Here is a 22,752-nt window from a genome sequence, read left to right as displayed (position 1 = left end):
CCTATGTTACAATAACTGAGGAGGGCCATGCTTCACTAGTTGAAATGTAGTGTTGGAGTGGGTTGGATCATTGGTGTGAGTTTTGAACTGAGAGTACAGGGAATGATGAAGTGAACGTTGAAGTCAGCTGGGTAATTGGTGGAGTTAGTTAATTAAATGCTGGTGCGAGTGAGAAGGATGAGTGTTGGAGTGAATAGATCAATTACCGTGATTCTTGGATTTAGTGGTATACGTTGTAGTGAGTCAGGTGTGTAATTATTGGAGTTGGCCAAATGAACTGTGCTATGATTGAATGAGCAGATTGAAGGTTGGTGTTGTTCAATCAGGTGAGGAGCTTTGTAAATGAGGGCAAAAGGGTGATTTGAGGGTATACGTGGATACAATTAATTGGGTAAATTTTAGAGTAAGTAGGGGGAGGATTAGAGTAAGTGGTGTGCATGCTATAGTGAATGCACATAGCATGGTACATTGTGAAGTGAGTTATTGAGTGCTGAAATGAGCTGCGTGAATTTTGGATTATGTTAGGTGATGGTTACAGTGAGAGTGGTGTGTGCTGAGTTGAATGTGATACCGTGTGTAAATAGTGGGCGAATGTGACATCATATGTTGATGTGTATCTGCATAGCATTTGTGATAAGTTTATAGGATGGGAGTTGCTATGTGTCACAGCAATGTTTATCTGAATTGGTATGATCTGGGGCAGGTCATTTAGGTGTTGCAGTGAGTGGTAGAGTATGTGGGAAACTTATATAAAAGGGGAATGAGTGGAAGAGTTTTGTAAAGAGTACATGTCGGGTGAGTGAGTGAGTTATCAGAGATAGGAAAGTCTGGCATTTCTGTCAATTAGTCTGGGCTTACAGGGTTAGGTGGATCAGGATTGTCATAGAGTTTAGTGCAATGCAGGGATATGGGCAAAAGCTTAAGAGTGCATATACCACTGAAAATAATGTATGAGACACATCACATGCAACATTCCAAAAGAGACCTTTGAATAACTCCTGGCTGGGGGCAGCAGTGTGTAGTTTTTGGGGTGCACTGGCTGCACCAAAGAGTGGGAGTCCTGGTCTCTCTTTGTAAATCAATTTCGGGGACCTGGGGTGGACACAGACTCATCTTCATCTATTTTTAAACAAAAGTTAATGATTGCACACGTACATTAGTTTAGCAAACATTATTGTGAACTTTTAAACGAGTGTGTGGAAGTTTGATTGTGATAATTGAAGTACCTCTGTTGCTGGGAACTTGACTAAGATGGCTGCAAACATCTTAGTTAAAATGATGAGTGAATGATGGAGATTCGCTGCTCCTTAGACAGAAATATCAAGAATAGTCATATCTCCCACTTCTTCCTGATTTTCTCCCTCTTTCAAGGGAAAAACAATACTTCTTGTCAAAGCAGTGCCCTGACATTTGCACATGGCTGGTATTTCATAAATACAAGTTTGAACAGTGCATACTAAGAGCAATGCAAGACCTTCGTTTATAGAAGCACCTCTGAAGGGTAGAAATCTACACCAGCTTGGTTGGCCCGCATATTGAAACCTTTGGATCCACTGCCAATGAATGCCAATGACTTCTACCGTGCTGATAAGGTTGTTTCATGTGGTTTCATTTTCATTGAATTTATTTTTTTATAATATATTTTTATTTTCCAAGTTACGCACTCTTTATACATTATACATTATTCAATCATTGATTACTTCATGTTCCAGTAATTCATATCATTTATACGTATACAGTACATTTCATTACATAGTCCAACGAACTAAATTGTAATTTCATTAAAGACATAAATTCCTTGCATCAAGTTCTATATAACCCCAGTCCCTCCTTCCATCTATTTATGGGATCCCATATTCTCAAACCTAGGATCCTTCCTCTTCTGCCTTTTCGTGCATAAATATTCTTCTCCATATTGTATGCAGCCAGCAAATTAGCCAGCCAGATTTGCATTGCCAGCGGGTTTTTATCCAACCAAGCCCTAGCTATGGTTAGTCTGTACACTGCCATTGCTACAAACATGAATTCCCGCTGTGTATCAACCCTGTCCGGACCAACCCCTAGAAGGATCCAAGATGGAGTGAGTTTAGTTTGAATCCCTAATGACCTATCGAAAAAGCCCTCTGTGTCTCTGACCAGTGTATGCAATTGGGGATAAGTAGCAAATATGTGCACACTATCAGCTTCAAAGGCATTACAGCGGGGACAGGTAATACCCGTAGTACCGCCCCATTTTGCTATCCTGGCTGGAGTAAAATAGAGTGAGTATAAGGTTTTATAATGTTGAGACTGCAGGGGGGATGAGCACAGAGTTGTTCGACCTAGGTCCAATGATTCCTGAAACCGAACTGTTTCCCCACTCAGTTTCTCCGCCCATTTGTTACCGTATTTTTCCAAATCATCAGTTTTCCCTTTTACCAAACTTGCATAGAAGGACTGGATCGTACGATCCCCCAGTAGTCTTATTTTCTCCAAAATCTCATTCCTATTAAATCCAGTTAGGCCTCCCTGTTTGTTGTTTAAAACACTCCTAATCTGGAGGTACTTAAAGAAACCTCTGTTACCAATACCGTATTTATTTCTTTAATCTGTAAACTGTACCATCCCCATAGAATTAAATAAATCACCAATTTGTACAATCCCCCTTACCGCTCATTCTGACATTATTTGATCTGCAAATATTGCTGGAGGGAATGACCTATTTTTATACAATCTAATGTATCTATTGTATCTCCCCAACTTAGACTTCTTCAAGAAAGCATTCCAGACCTTGACAGCAGCCGTAATTGTCTTGAACCTTGTTCTTTTAAAATATCCAAAATCAATGCAGTTTAAAAAACAGTTTCCCACCTCTGCCCCTAATACTGCTGCATATACTTCCGAAGAGAAATTGTTAACTCTTTGATCAAGGTCGGTACCTCCTATTAACCCTTGCATATATTGCAAAGCTGCTGCTATGTAGTAGAGTCTACAATCAGGGGCTCCCCACCCACCCCTCTCTCTCAGGAGGGAAATAAACCTGTAAGCCCTACGAGTCTTCCCCTGTGCCCAAATGAACCTATTGCAGATTGCCTCCAGTGTGTTAAACCAACTGGCTTCAAAAAATAAAGGGATGGATCTAAAAAGATAAAGAAACTTGGGGAGAATCATCATCTTGATTACATTGGTGCATCCCACCAGCGACAAATGTAAATTGTTCATCCTCTCTAAATCTGCTTTTACCCGTGACATTAGTGGAGCCATATTAATTCCAACCACCACATCCAAATGTGCTGATATTGCCACCCCCAAGTATATCGCCGACCCAACTACCCTAGCATCATTACATCTAGAGAAACTATTTTCCACAATCTGTGTCTTAGAACTATTCAGACTGTACCCTGAAACCTGTCCAAAACATTGAGCCTCTACTTCCGTCGCCCTAATAGCGACTGTGGGGTTGGGTGTCAGAATGGCCACATCATCCGTGTATATGCCAGTGTTTTTATCAAGCAGCCATTTATATTCATTGCCGGGATCTCTGGATTCCTTTCTAACCTGCGCAGATACGGGTCCAGATACAGCGCGAATAACAGGGGAGATGACGGACTGCCCTGCCTGTTCCCTCTTCTAATCTTAACTGCTGTCGAATGCCCCTGTTGACCCTAATCTTAGCCGTCGGATTTTTATATAGAGTCTGTATGGCCTTTATGAAGCCCTCCCCTATGCCACTCCACCTCATATCCGACCATAAGTAGCCCCAGGAGACCCTATCAAACGCCTTGTCTGCGTCTAAAAACAGCGCTGCCATAGGGTCTCTCATGGTACCTGCTGCATCAAACAAAGTAATCACCTGCCTGACATGCTGTGTCGTCCCTTTTCCTGGAATAAACCCATGCTGGGAGGGGCTTACCAAACACTCAACGACCCTTGATAATCTTTTGGCAAGCATTTTAGAATACACCTTTACATTGGCATTCATCAATGTAATCGGGCGGTATGAGCCTGGAGCGGTTAGAGGTTTACCTTTCTTTGCTATTGCACTGATGTCAGCCCCTCCCCAGGACTCGGAAACCGATTCACCCTTCTGTGCCAGCAACATAATGTTAAACATATCTCCTACGAGCGCTGTTTGGAATACTTTGAAAAATTCCACCGGAATCTGATCCGGGCCCGCTGCCTTCCCCGAGGGTAGGCTGCCAAGAGCCGAGACCAACTCCTCTAGCTGAAATGTAGCTTCTAACCCCGCCTTGTCATCCAAAGGGAGCTCTGAAGGCAACACCTCCCTCAAATATCTTTCTATCTCCGCCGCACCCCCAGTATTATCTGAAGTATAGAGATCTGAGTACAATTGTCTAAAAACTTCCCTTACCAGATCTGCTTCTGTAACAGAATTGCCCTGAGCATCTATGATTTCCTTAATATCAGAGGTCGCTCCTCTCTGCCTGGTTCGAATGGCTAAAATATGGCCCACTCTTTCACTAAATTCGTATGTATTCTCCTTTTTAACCAGGTATTTCTCAGATGATTTTTTGGCAATTCCTTCCAGGGCATCTGCTCTAAGAGCAATAACCCTAAGCATGTTCTGATCTAGCGGGGAGTGCTGCCGAATAGCTACTGCTAAATCTTCTTCAGCTCTCATAAGGACTTTACGTAATTCTTACACCTTCAGCTTCTCCTTCCTTTGAGTGGACAGTACAAAAATCAATGTCTCCCCTCTGACCCCAGCCTTGAAAGTGTCCCACACTACCCCTGGAGGTGCTGTCCCTCTATTTATATCCCAAAAATCCTTAATCCACTTCATCATATATGCCCGATATTCCTGATCCTGCAACAGCGCCCTTTCAAAAGTCCATTGCACATCTTTTCTTTGAGCCTGCCCCAATCTTAGTGTCAAGACTAACGGGCTATGATCCGATATAATACAGGGTTGCCTTTCAATTTTTGACCCAGCAATCAAACTATTTGAGATTAAAAAATAATCGAGTCTAACCAATACCTGGTGGAGGGCTGAAAAAAAAGGTACTACCATCTAGATTCGGGTGCCACTTTACCCATGGATCTTCCAGGGAATTATGAGACACCATATCTGAAAGTGCTCTATAAGTTTTCCTTTTCCTCCCTAGGTGCTGTCTCCCGGGTTGCAAGAATGAACTATCAGGATCATGCAAGTTAAAATCACCACAACAGATAATCGGTTCAGGCCACTGTACCAGTTCAACATCCAAGTACTGAAAGACATCTGGATCGTCCTCTGTGGACCCATAGATTGAAACCAATGTGATAGTCTCCCCTTTAAAAACTATTTCCAACAACACCCATCTCCCCCATTGATCTTCTTTTTTCCTTTTCACTAGTGTATCCCTGTTCCTACCCAGCACTGCCACCCCTCTGGTTTTGGTCCCTTGGTTAGATTTCGCTAATACTGCAAACCCCATCTGGTCCAGAAGATATGCGTTGGTACCCTATATGTGGGTTTCCTGTAAACAGACCAAGTCCAACCACAATATTTTAAGAAGTGCAGCCACTCTGAGTCTCCTATTTATTTCATTCAGCCCACAGACGTTTATTGAGGCTATTCTACATGCCATATAAATACATCTTGCATCCGACAGATAGTACTACTGACTCATTAAAGAAAAACCACAACTGTTGATACCATGTATTACCTTTCATGTACTGTATACCGTGTACCTTACTCCCTACCCAAGTGTGCTGTGCCGTCAACCAGACACCATAACTTTGTGTACTGTTTCCTCCCTCCTTCCCCCCTGTGCCCCCCAACCCTTCCCACCCTCCTAGCTCCTCCCCCCTTACAGGCAAATAGGTCGCGAGACCTATGTGTGGTCGCCTTAAATTGTGCGAATCGCTTCCCTCTCCCACCTTCCACCGTCCTGTGCTACCCCAGATTCTTATACCTATATACAACAGAGTATTTTGAACAGACATCAGAACATCCGAAGAATCAGCCCCTTACCCACCTTTCTGTTTCTTAATTTCTTCCAAAAATTGTTGAGCTTTAATTTCTGAGGAAAACATCCATACATTCCCTTTTACCACTACCTTGAGCCTTGCAGGAAAGAGGAGATATGCTTCTGAACCGAGGGCCTGAAAAGGTGCTATCATCTGCCTAGGTTTCCACCTCCGCTCAACAGTGACGTGACAAAAATCAGGTCTAGCGAAGAACGAGGTACCTTCAAATGAATCTCTAATAAAAGAGAGAGGGACCCCAAAACCAAAGGGATAGGGCTCCACAATTGACACAAGTCAAAGAAAAAATTCCCTTTGGGCAAATTGACATAAATACATAGATACTAACAAACAGTGATCAAACAAATACCGACCATAAAACAAGGAAGCAATGAAAATAGGTAGAAACTGCAAAACATGTGAAAACACTCTAAAGAAATAAGGGATTAAAATAATTTATTAACATACATTACATAAGTTAAGTGCATTGTTGGCTCGGAGAGTGTATGTAATACCAAGAAAATATCATGTAAGACCCATAACAATTGTAAGAGTAAGAATGTCATCTATCTGATCCAATGCCCTTGCGGCCTCTGCTATGTTGGAGAAACAGGAAGAGAGGTACGCACGAGGCTCCAGGAGCATAGATCAGCTATTAAAACCAAAAAAATTACTGCCCCCATCGTTGCCCATTTCTTAGAAATGGGACATAAGGAATCTGAGTTTGGCTAGTTCATTTTGGAGAAAATCAAGATAGGCAAGAGAGGTGGCAACATTATCTCCAGAAGAAAGGAAAGAGAACAGTGGTATATCTCCTACCTTAACAAAGCCAAAAAGGGCCTAAATTCTAGGAAAGAGTGGGACCGCATTATTGGAGCAGTTTAATTTTTAATTAATTTAAATTTTAATTATTTAATTATGTATTTATGTCAATTTGCCCAAAGGGAATTTTTTCTTTGACCTTCAAATGAATGCCTGCTATCTGGTCTTGCCTTGTCCATGATCTCTTGTTTCAGCAGAAAATTCCCTAGATTGACAAGAATTGCCCTAGGTAATGCGCCCTGACCCTCACCCCTACACCCCCCGAAGCTTGACCTTTCTTCAGTGTAAAAGGGAACTGGTGTGCCCTCTGTACCTCTCTTTCCCACTGCCACTGAGATTCTGGAAAGGCCCCCCCTTAGTAGATTCACCACAAACTTCCTAATGTCCTGCCCTTCTGTCCCTTCTTCCACACCCAAAAGTCTGACATAGTTCCGTCTCTGCCTATTTTCGAGGTCTTCCATCTTCCAACGCACATCCTCTGCCAACTTCTCTTGCTCCGTCTTAAATGATTGCCAGTTCCCAACGTCATCCTCCGGTTTGCCTGTACGTTCCTCGACCTCTGTTACTCTGTCCATGACTTCATTATACAATTTATTCACTTTCCTCAGAGAAAACTGAATTTTCTTTGAGGCCTGCTTTGCTCTGCGGCTTTCTGATCTTGCCTCTGCTTGCATCTGCTTGAGAGTGCTGTATAGAATTTCAAAGGAGTCTCGTCGGGGTGAGGCCTCAGGAGGGGCAGCCCCGACACTGACACTATCCTGATAAATCTATGAAGTAGCCGAGTAGTCCCATATTAGTCGCCTTCCAGGGTGGGAGGGAGACTCAGAGGTGCGCCTCTTTGATCTTGAGGCTCTCTTCCTCTGCATGGATTCTTCACCAGAGGTGCTAGACCCTGAGTCTGATCCCTCCTCCTCCTCCTCTAAGCTTCCTTCAGTAGAGAGTATTGATTCTGAGTCTTCATTCAACGAAAAAAAGCACTCCCCCTCTATTGAGCCACCATCGCCCTTTTCTGTTACATGCTTAGTCCTGCTTTTTCCCGGATTACCTTTATCAGCCAAGCTATCCCTGCTGTCCCAGGTACAAACTGGTTGCCTTTGGGAATTCATTTCTGCCTCCATCAGCATCAGAGCCCCCAACATATCCGCATTCCCCAAGTCTGTGTCGACATGTCCCTCTCCGCCTACCGTGACTTGCACCGGCTCGAGAATCGATCCTGCCGTGTGAACCTCTGCTGCCACCGCCGCTTCTGAGCCTTGACCGAGTTCAGGCTGTTGCCTGGCAACCAGATTCTCCGTGGCCACCGCCGCTTCCGCAGCATCCTCGAGGACGCTCTTTCAAGGCTCCAGCTTGTCATGCACGCCATCGGACTGTCCAAAGACCTTCGTGGCAAAAACTTCCATCAAGGTAGGCTGCCGCAACCTTGGGTCTTTACCTTTCACAGTGTCCGCTCTTTTCGGTGTTTTGTCCATAATAGACCTCTGCGACTCTGCGTGGCTGTCAGGAGCATTTCTAGTGGACACGGCTGCTTTACCACGAAACTCTGCCTTTTTCTTTACCAGCGGGCTAGCACCTTACGGATCGCCCCGTGAGCCTTCCCTGCGCTCGCATCCATACTTGTGTAGTCGCTGTCGTTACTTGTGCTGCCGCCAGATCCGACAACTCTTTCGCCTTGTTCTGCTTTGGCGGTCGAGGGGGAATCTTGAGCACCAGGTCTTGCTTCTTTTTACCGCCTACCACGCTCGCCAGCGTTAGAACTTTCCCCTTTAACCAGACCCAACTCGGTCTGACCCAGAAAAACTGCTTCTTAATGTAAATGTACTCCTTCAGTACTCCTTGCCACCAGTGTTCAAAGGCCATCAGGGGGTCCACAGCATCCTACCCATTCCTTAATCCAACACTAGGCAGGAGAGGGAAAAAATGCTCAGCACAACTCCACAGTGGCCAGCTTGCCTTCCCACTTCATTTCATTTCATAAGCTTTATTTCGGCCCAATTGAGCCATAAAACATACATGAAAACAACAATACATAGCACAGTTTGTCATGGAGGAATAAATGATTTTGCAGACAGTTGGGTACAATTGGAAATTGATACAGTAAAATCCATAATTTAGTTAAGAAGGCAGAGCATAATACAATATATAAAATTAATTTCACCAGTTCCGAAATTAAAATTACGATAAATATCGCTGATATAACAATCAATTTAATAAAATCAAAATAGCAGCACATTAAGTTCAAGTACAAAACAATTAACTCACTAGAATTCCATTTATAAGTCTATACCCTGTTTTTTGCGTACCAAGCTTGTTGCAAATAAGAATCTTCTGACACCAAAGACAATGAATTGTCTAGTGTCCGTTTTTATAATCCTATGCGCTTCCTTATATAAACGCACTCCAATAGCATTACACAGTGGCTGAATCCATCTTTTCCTGGCCATCCTGTACGCTGGACAAAAAAAGAGGATATGTTCTTCATCCTCTACACTACAGTTCTGACACATTAAACATTGCTCACTAATATTTATGTTGCTTGACCTAGACCACCTTGCTAATGTTATGTTAACTTTCAACATTCCGTACCTAAATTTTATATAAAGGCTTTTGGCCAAAGGTGGACGGACCTTATCCAGAAAACGTTCAAAATGCGGAACATCCTTGAAAGAAATTACTTAATATTGAACCGCCAGTATGGCCATTGGGTTTCCAAATCTTGTTCATTCCCTAGTGTTTGACTTCAGTTCTTGATGCTGTAGATTTGGTTCAAACCATAAGACGTTGGATAATCCAGGTGTCTATTTTCTTTGGGAACAGTGAGTTTAGAGGGCATTTTTCATTAATGCTCTATTATTATTTGTAATGGAAATTTATTCCTGAACATCTGCCAGGTTAAAAACATTCTCACTTATTCACTGTAGGTCTAAGGCCAACTCCCTGGTTAGAGATCTGAAAGCTCCTTAGTGCTGTGAGGTCTTCCTGCTTACTGGGTTCCTGAGGCCTATTGTCACTCCTTCATCTAGATAAACACCCTAGGTAACCTCATTTATTTACTTTATTTATAGTTAGGTAGTGTCATTGCACGAACAGGCATGGTTCTGCCATTTTCCTGTGTCCACAATAGGCTATGCCTCTTCAATGGTATGTAGTTTCCCAATTACTCTCTGCCAAGCTGGAGCATGAGTTGGATGCTTATGAAAGAGGGTGTTGAAGTGCATGTGTTTGTGGCATGATCCTCAGCTCAGCATAGGTTGTTGTTTGATCATTGAGACTAAGGGGAAGCAATGGAACTTTGACATATTGCTTCTGAAATAAGTATTGGGTGTTGAAATCCAATGAAGATTAATGCTGACTTTACTTACATGTAATTTTCAATTCTCTGATCATTCCATTTTTTTAGTCCTCATCTTGATCACGCCTACTAAGATCCCTCATGCAAGTCCTTCCACCTCCACTGCCGGTTATATTTAGCAGCTTCCCAAGAGGATTGGGTTCAGGGTCCCGTTTATGACCTCTTCCTAAGCAGGAAGGAGACCATTTAGGAGGTTGGGGGTCTTTTTGTGTACAGGAGAAAGTAGTGTTCTTTAAAACAAAGTATGCTTCTTGATTGTAAGTTGGTCGTGATTTTTTCTTGCCATAACTAAATGAAAGTAGGTAACTTATTGTGTGTTGTATTTGTTTCTGTTAATTTTCTTAATGTATGCGTTCATAACAGATGTTATCATTCAAAATAAAAAATGATTCTGTGGCAATTGATCCAAATCAACCAACTCATTTTCAGCTTCAGCTCTGATCAGATATTCTTTATTCAAAAAATGCAAAACTGAATATTACACATAAGCATTGTTCTGAAGACCAGTTACAGTTCCATGAACATTCGGAATCTCTATAACATTCTTATGTTTTGAAGTCCCCACCATATGCTTATATCGTTCTCCGCGGTTCTTTTTTAGAGCCGGACCCCAGTTTGGCGCTGGTCTGCATGCCTTCACAATACGCTGGAAAAACAAAAAGTCATAAGTATTTGTCTATACATGTCGAATCATTGTGTCTTGTTACTATGCAATACAAATCAATGTGCAGAATGGTATTTATGTTCTCTTAGTGATCGAATGGCAATTACTTCTACATATTCGCACAAAGCAGCCGCGAGCTCTCTTTTCTCTGTTTGGCATTGCTCTTTTGAGGGGCATCCTTAGGCACTTACATAGCTTTGATGCAATGTAGTGCACATATGGGTGTGACACAATTAAGCCAACTTGTTATGAGAGGTTCTGAGATCCGATATACATGCTAGTGTGGTGAGAGGGGTGTGCGGTGGCAATAATAACACTAATACTACAATTACCATAGTAGTAGCAGTAATATTATTAATAATAATTTTAATAACAACAACATTAACCCCTTCTGTGCTCCCGTCGGCCAACGGCCGTCGCAAGCACTACCTCGCTAGTGCTGCGCACGTCAGTTGGCCGACACAGCCCCGACCACTCATTGGAATTCCTGCACCGCAGCGGAATTTGCACTGCGGATAAGGAGTTAACAACAACAATAATAATAGCACATGATGAGATGGGAGGATCATTTTGGTTTTGATTTTAAACAGTAAAGTCTGGCTAGCAATATATGACACTACTGGACATGTTACTTACCTTCGGAAACGCCTTATCTGGTAGAGACATGATGTAGCCACAGATTCCTTACCTTTGAACTTCCAGGCATCAGGCTGGATCCGGAAGATTTTTCATAGCAGTAGCCCTGAGCGCCGGTAGGTGGCGTCATTCAACTCCGCGCGACATTGTGGTCATATTCGTCGTCGTCATGACGTCTGCGTCATGATGTCAGCGTCGTCAATATAACCGCCACTCTGGCACGCTGATGTGATTACTTTTTACAACTTTCCATGGCAGAAGGGCGAAGCCATGAAATGACTGACCATAGTGTGTTAAAAAATGAACAGCTAGGGTCCTGAAGGGGAAAATTCCTGACACTAAAAACAATTTCCGTAATGAGGGGAGGATGGGTGGGTCAGTAAGGAAACTGCGGCTAGATCATGTCTCTACCAGATAAGGCATTTACCGAAGGTAAGTAACTTGTCCATCTGATAGAGACATCTAGCCACAGATTCCTTATCTTTGAACAGATACCCAAATAATACCATCCTGGGAGGAGGTACTGAGAAAAAGTTTAGACTAGAAAATCCTGCAAAACAGAGCGACCAAACAGGCCTTCTCTGTGAACCTGGGAATCCAGGAAGTAGTGACTGGCAAACATGTGCAGCGATGTTCACGTGGCTGCCTGGCAGATATCGGAAACAGGGACACCACGCTGGAGAGTCGCTGTGGCCGCTTTTGCCCTGGTGGAATGGGCCCTAAGCCCTTCCAGGAGACCTTTCTTCACTAAGGCATAGCAATTTCTCATACAAAGGATAACCCAGCAGGATATAGTCCTCTTTTGGACTGCACAATCTTTCTTTGCAGTCACGTACCCTATAAAAGCTGGTCGTCCACCCAGAACTCCTTAGTTCAATTGAGATAGAACAATAACGCTCTTTTTGGATCCAGACAATGGAGAGGCTCCGCTTCCTTGGAAGGTGCGGTGGTGCATAAAAGGAGGGAAGACTAACTGACTGTCCCATGTGAAAGAGTGTCACCACCTTAGGTAGAAAAGATGCCCTTGTACGGAGCACTACTTTGTCCGTGGAGACTGTCTGGTAAGGAGGCTGTGATGACAGTGCCTGCAGTTTGCTAACCTTCCTGGCAGATGTTATTGCCACTAAGAAGGTTGTTTTGATGATGAGCAGCCTTAGAGGGCAAGTGTACAGTGGCTCGAACGGTGCCCACATCAGAATGGTGAGAACAAAATTAAGGTCCCATTGTGGCATAATAAAGGGTGAAGGGGGGATGTGTTAACCCCTTCGAGAATCTCCGCACCTGAGGAGATTTGGAAAGAGAAGACTCAACAGGGAGCCGAAGAAAAGAGGAAAGGGCCGAAAGGTAGCTATTCAAGGTGTTCAGGGCAGAGCCTTGCCAGGCCAAGGAAAGTGTACACAGGAGGACATCAAATAAAGATGCAGATAGAGGGTCAATAGACCAGTCTATACAATATTTACAAAATTTGCTCAATCAGCAGGTGTATACAGATTTTGTGGAGGGATGCCTGGCGGCCAAAATAACCTCACAGACTTAGGGAGGGAGGTCGAAAGCTGTCAATTGTCCCTGCTCAATCTCCATGCAAGGAGGCAGAGAGTCGACAGGTTCGGGTAGAGGCCCTCCCCTCTGTTGCGACAAAAGATCCTCCTGAAGAGGCAACCTGACATGAGAATTGATGCTCATGTCCAGAAGCTTGGGATACCAAACCCTCTGTGCCCAGGCGGGGGCCGCAAGAATAACTTGTGCCCGGTCACTCCTGATCTTCTTGACCACTCTGGGCAGGAGTGGTATGGCCAGAAAGGAGTATAGAAGGCCTGAGCCCCACTCGCAATAAAGTTTTGCAGAGAAAGAGCTGCCTTAAAAACCCCAACACGCAAAACTGTTGAAATTGTACGTTTTCTTAGAAGGAGAACAGATCTAACCAAGGCTCTCCGCACTGCTGAAAGAGACCTTGTGCCACCTCTGGACAGAGACACCACTCATGATCAGCAAGGCACCTTCGTTGAGCTCATCTGCCCTGGGATTCAGAGAACTGGCCAGGTTTTTGAACCACCAGCGAAATGCCCTGTTGTTCCAGCCCAAGTCCAGAGATGCAGGGCATCTTGACAGACAGTTCAAAACCCCACTTTGACCTGTTTGTTGCAGTACCGCATGGTGGTATTGTTGTCCATGAACACCTGCACGATCCTTCTATTTATTAATGGCAAAAAGTCTTCCAGTGCCAGTCGGATTGCCTGAAGCTCAAAAAGATTGGTTTCCGGCGGTAGCCAAGCACTTTCTTTAGTCCTCTGATCTCCACCCCCCTCCCCCCCAGATTGCCACCCCATCCATAAGCGACGCATTTGTCACTACTGTGAGATCTGGGTGAGTAAGGGAGAGGGGTCTACCCTTAAACCAACCGCAGTCTGTTAGCCCGTACTGCAGACCTCTTGCAGTGCTCTCTTAAATCTGAGCCAGGTTGGTGAGATTTACTCGATGCTGTGCCCATTGGAACATCAGGTCCAACTGCAGGTCCCCATGTGCCACTGTGCATGGTTCACTAGCAGGATGCAGGAAGCCATTAGGCCCAACAGCCTCAGAGTCATTCTCACTGAAATTCAAGATAGAGACTGAAACATCAGTATCATAGCCTGAATATCCTGGACTCGCAGTTCGGAAGGATAGGCCTGAAACTGCATTGTGTCCAAAACCGCTCCAATAAAAAGAAAGCATCTGAGAGGGGGTCAGGTGTGACTTCGGCATGTTGAAAGTAAACCCCAGCGAATGCAGGAGGTTTGCCGTAATCTGAAGGTTTGGGGACAACTGTTTGGGGCGAACCTGCCTTCAATAACCAGTCGTCGAGCTAGGGGAAGACTGGAACCCCTGATCTCTGCAGATTCGCTGCGACCACCGCCATCACCTTTGTTAACACCCGAGGGACGCTGGTGAGACTGAAGGGAAGCATTTCAAATTGAAAATGCTCATAGCCCACCATGAACCGCAGGTAGCGACGATGAAGAGGCAGGATGGGGATATGAAAATAGGCATCCTACAAGTCCAGCGCAAGCATCCTGTCTTCCAGGCCTAGGGCAGACAGGACCTCAGCTAGGGTGAGCATCTTAAATTTCTTCTTTTTGAGGAAGTAATCAATGGGCTCTGAGGTCTAGGATAGGACGAAGTGGTACATGTAAAGAGGGGTCCCCGTCAGGGAGAGAGAAGTTGTGTAACAAACCAACAATTAATAATTCAAACACTTTTGATAGGAAAAACTAAAAAACATTCTTGATTTTTAGAGGTGTGTATTGCAATTTATTCACAATACCACTAAACGATACTTCAAAGGAATTTCATACAATTATCGCAAAATTGTGCCCCGACAGAAAGGGAGGGGGAAAGGGTGAAGTGGAGTGCTAAAGGGAAGGGTTAGTAGGAATTGGATAAACACAGTTGTGGGTGATGAGTACAAACAATATGAACAGGATCAAGGCAATTACAAAAACAACAAGTGCCAATTAATTTGTACAGGCATGAAACGATAAAAGATTATCACAGCACAACTTTCGACGGACACCAAGTCAGTAATGAACTGTAAAGGGCAAGTGCCGGAAGTTTGAGTAGAGGACACCGTCGACGTTTCGACCCCTATAAGCAGGCTCACTTCAATCCTTAAGTGGGGTCTTCATCAGGACTAAGAAGGTGGGGGGATTGTGGGGCAGTCCTGTTGATTAAATTTGTAACAATGAATAAAACGAATTTAAATAGAAATGCACCATAGTCAGTCAATTCAGACTATGATGGAATTGAAAATGCTAATACAAAAAGAAGAGTTACCATGGAATTGTGGCCGGCTTGGCTCACGATGTGGAACAGCGAAAGGACTGTGGATGGGTCACAGGTCATTCGCCAGGAGAATAAATCTCAATATGAGCTACAGAAGAGGACAAGAAAGGGTGGGGAACCAGTCAGATGAGACTTAGTCCTATACTTCTGCCACGTAATTAAAAAACCAACCTAGATTGAAACCATTTACGGGATGATCTCTAATGATAACTCCACTGCAGGAGTGTTCAATATCGAGCCTCATATATACATCGGGGTGGCGCGGTTGATAGCCGCTTCCATAGAAATGAAAGGAACAAAAAGCCTTAGCAGTTGGTGTGAGGCCCAAAGACTTGGCGCCGGCCCGCAAGTCTTTGAAACACTCAAGGGCAGTATCTGCTTTGTCTCTGAAGAGACAGGAGCCATCAAAGGGCATGCCCATGAGGTTAGCCTGGCATCCTTCGAAAAAACAGATGTTCTCAGTCAGGCGTGGCGATGAACAGCCACTGTTGAGGAAATCGATCTGCTCAGCGAGTCAGCTGTGTCCAAGCCACATTTGAAGGTGAACTTAGCTGCGTCTCTCCCATCTGAAAAAGCTTGGGAGAGTAGAGCCAAGTCCTCCTCCGAGACTAAGGGCAGCACATGCTCAACAGTGTCCCGACAGCAATGCCAGACTCAGGGAATAAAAAATGTTCTTTCTGAAACTCTCCAGTTTCTTGGACTCCCTGTCCGGGGGAGCGGAAGAGAACAGGGCATGGGAAGTGGAAGAGTGCAACATCAAGCTTTGTGGGGTGGGGTAGTTGGTGAGGAAAAGTGGGTCACTTGGTACAGGGTGATGGCGGCGGGCAATAGTCCTATTCAAAGGAGACTCTGTGTTGGGTTTGGACCAGGTACACAGAAGAACATCTGTTAAAGCCTCATTTAAGGGTAGAAGGGGTTCTGAGCTGTAGACCTCTGGCTGCAGGACCTGTGACAAGAAATTAATCTTGACTTCTACTGTAGGAAGCTGCAGGTCCAAGACCTCCGCTGCCCTACGCACCACCATGGCAAATGATGATCCCTCCTCCGTGGCAAGGGTACGAGGGAAAAGCATGCCAGAGACTGGGGAGCTGTCCAAACCACTGGCATCACCCAACATCTCGTACCAGTGTACATCTTGTTGGTGCGGGATTTCTTAGGGAACCTGCTCCCCCACCTAATCCTCTTCCTCCATCTCTAACCTTTCAGAATAGGGCAGGGTGAATGGCATGGAGCAGTCCTGCTCAGTCGGCGCCAGTCTCGGCGTTAGGGGATTCCCGACCGGCTTCGTATCGTCAGGAATGAGGATCAGGAGGTGTCACAGGTACCCACCTTGCCATTGAACGCGACACAGTGGAAGATCGCTGTGGAGTTGCAACTGGCGTCGGTCCAGACCCAGGAACGGGCTCAATTGGAGGAATGGGACTGGAGCTGCAGGTGTGGGAACCATGGGGGCCCCTCTATCATGTGAGCCTGCAGGGCCGAGAGGTACACCAGAGGGTGAGGCTGCCCAAATATGGCGCATATGGCAACATAGAACTCCTTTAGCTGGGCGTGGGTCACTTACGGACTCGGAAAGGCAGGGAAACACGGAATCAACCCAAGCACCTGCTTCACAGAGTGGAACTTTGAATGCAGAGGTTCTTCAGCCATGTCACGAGACGGGCGGGGTGAAGTCGAATCGTGACTTCTTGTGCTTTTTGTGGTGCCTTTTACCTGACCTCAACAACTTTAACAAAGAGGATAATCATGGAGCCGTGCACCGCCAGGTAGCCTTTCCAGATAACAAAGGACTGACCAATTTCTTTATGTGAAGAATACCTTTATTCAATGACATCAAAAATGTAGACTACAGCAAACGCATCTTGTTCAATGTCAATTGAACTTCCTCAGGTCTGAAAAGTTACAATATAAACAACATAAATACACAAATTCATAAAGACAAAGACATAATCGTCAACAAAGACAGATTTACATAAAACATTTAAGTACATTTGCGAAACGAGAAGATGAGCTTGCAACAGTCAACTTTACGCGACTGACTATAGTATCAAACAAAAGTAACACAGAAGAAAAAAAGAAAAACTGATGCCCTTGTACTCCTTGTAGGAAGGTGGATACCTGACTATGGTTACCCCCTACTTTTTGCCTGGTGTTTTGCTGGTTTTTCGACTTAGTTGACCTGGGACCCTGCTATTCAGGGCCCCAGGCCTACTGCTCTCTCTGTAAGTACATATCTAATTGGTACTGGACCACCTTATCAGACCCTGTAACTCAGGGCATAGGTGTACCCAGGGCCTACCAGGGGCTGCAGCATGTATTATGCCACCCCTGGCTGTCCATCTAAATCTGACACAACTGGCTGCACGACAGCTGGGGCAAAGTGGTGTAATCACCCTTTGCTGTAGATATAGTATACCTATATCTAACCCTAAAATAGACACATGTATTCCTATCAGTCACTCCTATGGCAGGCCTTAACAATCCTGAAGGCAGAGTGCTTGGAATTATTTGAGATGGTGCTCTGGCATGAGCTGAGCCCGTCTGCAGCTTGCGGAACCAAGTCCTAATAGCTGTTCTATGATAACGCGTACCATATACTCTTAAGTGCATTATAATCCTCGGGGTTATTTGCTATCTTTGGTATCGCTTTATCAAAACATGTCGAGTAAGGTGTCATACGAATTGGAATACTAACCCCTCGCCAGTTCTGGCGACGGGGTTAGCATTCCACCCTTCTAGAGGGACACAACATGTATGTAACTGTGAACCCCGGTTAAAGTTAACTCGAGCCTCAGCATCACAAAATGGATGCTGCACCACAGACACAAGTCTGACCTCCTGCTGCTGGGAGTCCTTCCAGCGAGGAGAGCTTGGACAAAGGGTTTCCTGTCAGGGGCGGTGCTAGCACCGACCCAGACAGGGTTTTGTGTATCTTAGGTAGGCAGGGCTGAATAGGAAGGTGACTGCAAGTGGCACCCCGGTGCTCACTGTGCATCTGCCAGTTTGAACCAGTTCCAGGGGCACACCAGCCCCTGAGCTGGGGAAAGTCCGGCATGGGAGAGGGGTGTAACCACCCCCCTTCCTGGTCCCACCCATGGGCAGGACCTAGTCCCGTACCAGCCCCTTTCTTTAGTATAAAGGTGGGAGCGGGGACCCTTCCAAATTAGATCATCTTTGAATCCTGAAACTACTTTTCTACGAAAGGAACTCTCGACTTCTTCTCAAGATTTCTCCCTTGTGACTAAGGAGTAGTCACCCTGCATCTGCGGGCACCAACTAAGAACACTGCGGTTTGCTGCACGTCCTTCCTCAGGAACCCGACTGTCCAGCATGACGAGACCCGGCTTCCCTGGCACCTCTGACATCTACCTACATCGTCAGCTCAGCTGAGATCCGTGGGTGTGACGAGACCTCGAGGGACCGGCCATCTTCAGAACTGCACGACTCTTATCCAGTACGACCGCCGAGGGATCCTCGAGTGAGTGCTTTGGGGTTTGAGAAGCCCTAACCCTGAGTAGCTCCAGCACCGAAGTCCAGCCCCCAAGCATCCACGAGATCTGCGTGGGGCTCTTCTGCTCTTGACTGCTCACCGCGTTGTCCGGCTACTTGCCTGCTGGCTTGTAGCCCTCTTGACGACGCACCACGACGACAATACCGCTGGTCTGGTTGCTCCAGACTGGCCCTTGCTCCACTCCAGGCGCCATTTTGAGTCCACCGTGTGGGCTTGCATTTGCCAAGACTTGTTGCCCCAATCCTGGGTCCAGCGACGTCGACAGCAGATACCATCGTGGGACAGCTCGCACCTCCATCCTGGTTGCCGACAACGCCTCCTGGTCCGTGAGACTGCAGAGCCCAGCGTCGCCCACTCACCTGGTCGAGGTGACTTCGTCCGGTGCCATCCTGGTGCCCATCTAATCACTGGCTAGTGATTCAGAACTTGGTCCCCTCTGCTTACAGGTGTCTTCCATCTTCGATCCAGGCTTGGATCACTTCGAACTTCATCACTGGTCGCCTGACAGCAACTTCTTCTTTCAGGTTCCATAGACTGCAACGAGGATTCCCGACGTCTTTCCAGACCTATGCATCCGCAGCCCCTGGGCTAGGTAACCTGAGCATTTCGGTGCTCCATCATAGCTTAACTATCCAAAGGTCCAGATCCTTTTTTGTTTCAGCTCTTCCTAGTCGGATTCGTGCGATAACACTAACTTTACGAAATCTAGCATCCATAGACTTTGTCCCGCATCCCGCGTGAGAGTGCACACTCTGCACCCGATCTCCCTAGGCCTCCTGCTAGTAATCTGAAGGTTCAGTAGTCAAGTCCTAGCGATCCTAAAGCCTATTAGAGTAGTACTTACCTGCTAGTAATTTCGCATTCCACTTTTAGAATATATGGTTTTTTGTGCCCCTCGGGCATTTGTGTAAATTGTGCGACTTTCAGTATTTTCTTAAGAGCTTTGTATTGTGCTTAGCGCCCTGTCCTCATAAAGAGTCCAGGGCTGTTGTGTTCTAAATAAATATACTTTATTTTCATAACAACTTGTGTGGTGTCCTTTCACTTGGTGTTCAAGGGGTATATGTGATGGTATAACAGCTGGCTTAACACGCCCTCTAGAGTTTAGCCTAAAGACTGCTCTTGTCCATGCTACTAGGATAGCTGGTCTAACGGTTGACTTACAACCAATCATCAATAAGGGTTGTTTGGAATGATACACAGTGATCACTAGAATAGTGAACACTACATATCAGGCCAACTTCTCACATTGGTGAGCAGCGGTTGGGATTTGAGCTTGCTGTTGTTTTACCACACGTATCCTAAGAATATCATTTGAAAGATCACATAAGTACCAAGGTACATATAACTTAGCTTAGAGTACTCTGAGTTCTACTAAACCAGCTGTTGTAGTTCAACAGGGCCTAGCACACCCTGACTACAACTCTTAGCAAGGGATCAGTAGGCAAACAAATAGTGTAGGTAAGTGCACCACTTACACCTCACTAGAAAAGCATGTCAGACAAATGAGGGAACTCAGAGGCCCCCCTTGTGTCAGTTGACCCTCCACAGATCGTCACAAGATATGCAGCTCTTAGCTTCCAGGAGATGAGACAGATATGTACCTCCAGGAAGCTAAAACAGGGTTCTAACCCTACAATTCCCTTTCTGATTGGTCTCTTAGAGACTTATGATGCCAGAAGGACTGCCAACACAGACCCTTCTAATCCAGATGGGAACATGCCCCCCTTAGAGGGAACCCTTGGGGACCCTGACCTCCATGTCAATGGAACAGTTAGTGAAGGAGAGGAGGAGGATCAGGAAGTGTCAGGGGATGAGGCAGACAAGGGTCAGGTAGAAGTCAGTAGACTCACCAGGACCAACTTAAGTAGGCATGAGAATGGATTTGGGGGACCCCCAGGGCCACTCTCAGGCAGACTTAACATTGGGAATGGACGAGTTAGGTCTCTATCCAGAGGTTCTAACAGATCCATTCGAACCAATGGCTCTCAGACCTCTTCGCAAAGAGGGATGACATCCCCTCAGAGGAGAGAGCATGAAGCTAAGATGAGGGAAGTCAATCTGAGGATTGAAAGGGAAGAACTTGCCCTGGCAAAAGAGAGACTTGCCTTTGCTAGAGAGCCGAAATTGAGTGCGGTAGATCCCACTGGTGGCAGCATTTTACTTAGAGAAAAGGACATGAGTTTAGACACTAGACACATGAGTAAGATAGTGCCCCCCTTTAAACAAGGGGATAATATCCACAAATGGATAACTGCTTTGGAGAGGGCCTGCACTGTCCAGTGCGTCCCCCAGAGTCAGTGGACAGCTGTCTTGTGGCTCTCCTTTGAAGGCAAAGGTAGAGATAAGCTCCTCACTACTAGAGCTGAGGATGCTAACAATTACCAAGTCCTGAAGAATACACTGATTGATGGGTTTAGCTTAACAACTGAACAGTACAGGTTGATGTTCAGAGACACCCAGAAAACTCAGTCTCAGGATTGGGCTGACTTTGTTGATTGTACCACTAAGGCTCTAGAAGGCTGGTTATTGGGTAGTAAGGTTACTGATTACACAGGATTGTACAATCTGATTATGAGAGAGCAAGTCTTAAATAATTGTCAGAACCAGTTATTACACCAGCACCTGGTAGACTCTGATCTGACCTCTCCACAAGAATTGGGTAAGAGGGCAGACAAATGAGTCAGAATCAGGATTAGGCCTAAGAACCAGGGTGGTGACCAAAAGAAGGAATCAACCAAGCCTCAAGAGAAGGGTGGGAATAAATCTTCTGATCAAACCACAGGGCCCCAAACATCTTCTGAAAAGGGTGGGTCCCAAACTTCTCCCAACACCCAAAAGAAACCTTATTGTCATACCTGCAAACAGGTAGGCCATTACAAAAGTGACAGCAGTTGCCCCAAGGCCAACAACAATAAGGAAAACATACCCCCAGGTACTACTCCCAGACCTCCTGTTACCACTAGTGGTAATCCCCCAGGTGGTGGGAGTGCCCCCAAGAATGTGGTGGCCATTACCTTGGGAAACCAGGTGGACTATGGCCTAGCCAGGTCCCCTAACACAACTCTTGTCTGTGAGACTGGCATGGGGTTTACCAACTTCACTACTGGTTCCCACACTTTGGGGAAGTATAGCCAAGAGCCCCTTATCAATGGTCAGAAAGTTGAGGCATTCAGAGACACAGGGGCCAGCATCACCATGGTGATTGACCATCTGGTCCCCTCTGCTCAACTGACCCCTGGTTTCATTTATCAGGTGACAGACATTCATGGAGTGAAAAGAAGGCATCCCATGGCAGTAATCGAGCTCAGCTGGGGTAATGTCACAGGGCCCATGACAGTGGCAGTGACAGACAACCTACCTGTAGATTGCTTACTGGGGAATGACCTGGAACTCTCAGCATGGGCTGAGGTGGAGCAAGAAACCCACTCCAGGATGATAGGCCTACCCAGAAAGGTTAGTGGGGCAGTAATAGCTACAGCCCCAGTCCAAGCACCATTCCTCACTGAAAAGGTTAGAAGGGCAGTGGTAGCCACTGCCCAGGCTCAGACAGACTTTCCAGAACAGGATAGGAGGACTGTGACAGTCACAGCCCAAACACAAACTGAGTGCCTTCCTGAAAAGGTTGGTAAGGCTGTAATGGTCTCAGCCTCTACTCAAACAGATAGTGTTGTGAAGCCTGAAACTATGGATCACTCCACTCAGACAGAGAGCATTGAGGAGGAAGAAAAATCTCCCTCCCACCAGAGTCTAGGAAAGGATCAGCCTCCTCAGGGAACTGATCTGACCCCTTGTGAAGAAACTGCCCCAGAGGTAGTCAGGCCTAGCCTGGCAGAGCCCCTGATGTCAGTGGACCCTTCCAAGGTGGGACCCAGTCTGGAGCAGGTAACCTGCCCCTCTCTACCCTGCCTCAGTCAGCCCAGGGCTGTAGAGGTCAGGGAGGCCAGTGGTGGACCCCAAAGGGCCCCCTGTTCAAAAGAACTCCCCAATCAGAAGATTAAG

At 45.8% G+C, this 22,752-nt stretch overlaps 1 protein-coding gene across 1 annotated transcript in view; it reads right to left on the bottom strand.

The window, feature by feature from the left end:
- Positions 1 to 10,598: 10,598 nt before the first annotated feature.
- The window catches only part of LOC147718738 (sodium- and chloride-dependent neutral and basic amino acid transporter B(0+)-like), a 1,096,946-nt gene continuing 1,084,792 nt past the window's right edge, over positions 10,599 to 22,752 (bottom strand). Inside the window, exon 14 of the mRNA XM_086966772.1 lies at positions 10,599 to 10,766. Coding sequence (XP_086822898.1) covers positions 10,599 to 10,766 — 168 coding nt within the window. The remainder of the gene's footprint in view (positions 10,767 to 22,752) is intronic.

This window comes from Lissotriton vulgaris, chromosome 4_1 (genome assembly GCF_964263255.1).
Source record: "Lissotriton vulgaris chromosome 4_1, aLisVul1.2, whole genome shotgun sequence".
NCBI lineage: Eukaryota > Metazoa > Chordata > Amphibia > Caudata > Salamandridae > Lissotriton > Lissotriton vulgaris.
The sequence above is the reverse complement of the archived record's forward strand: the minus strand, read 5'-3'. Positions and strand labels throughout refer to the sequence as shown.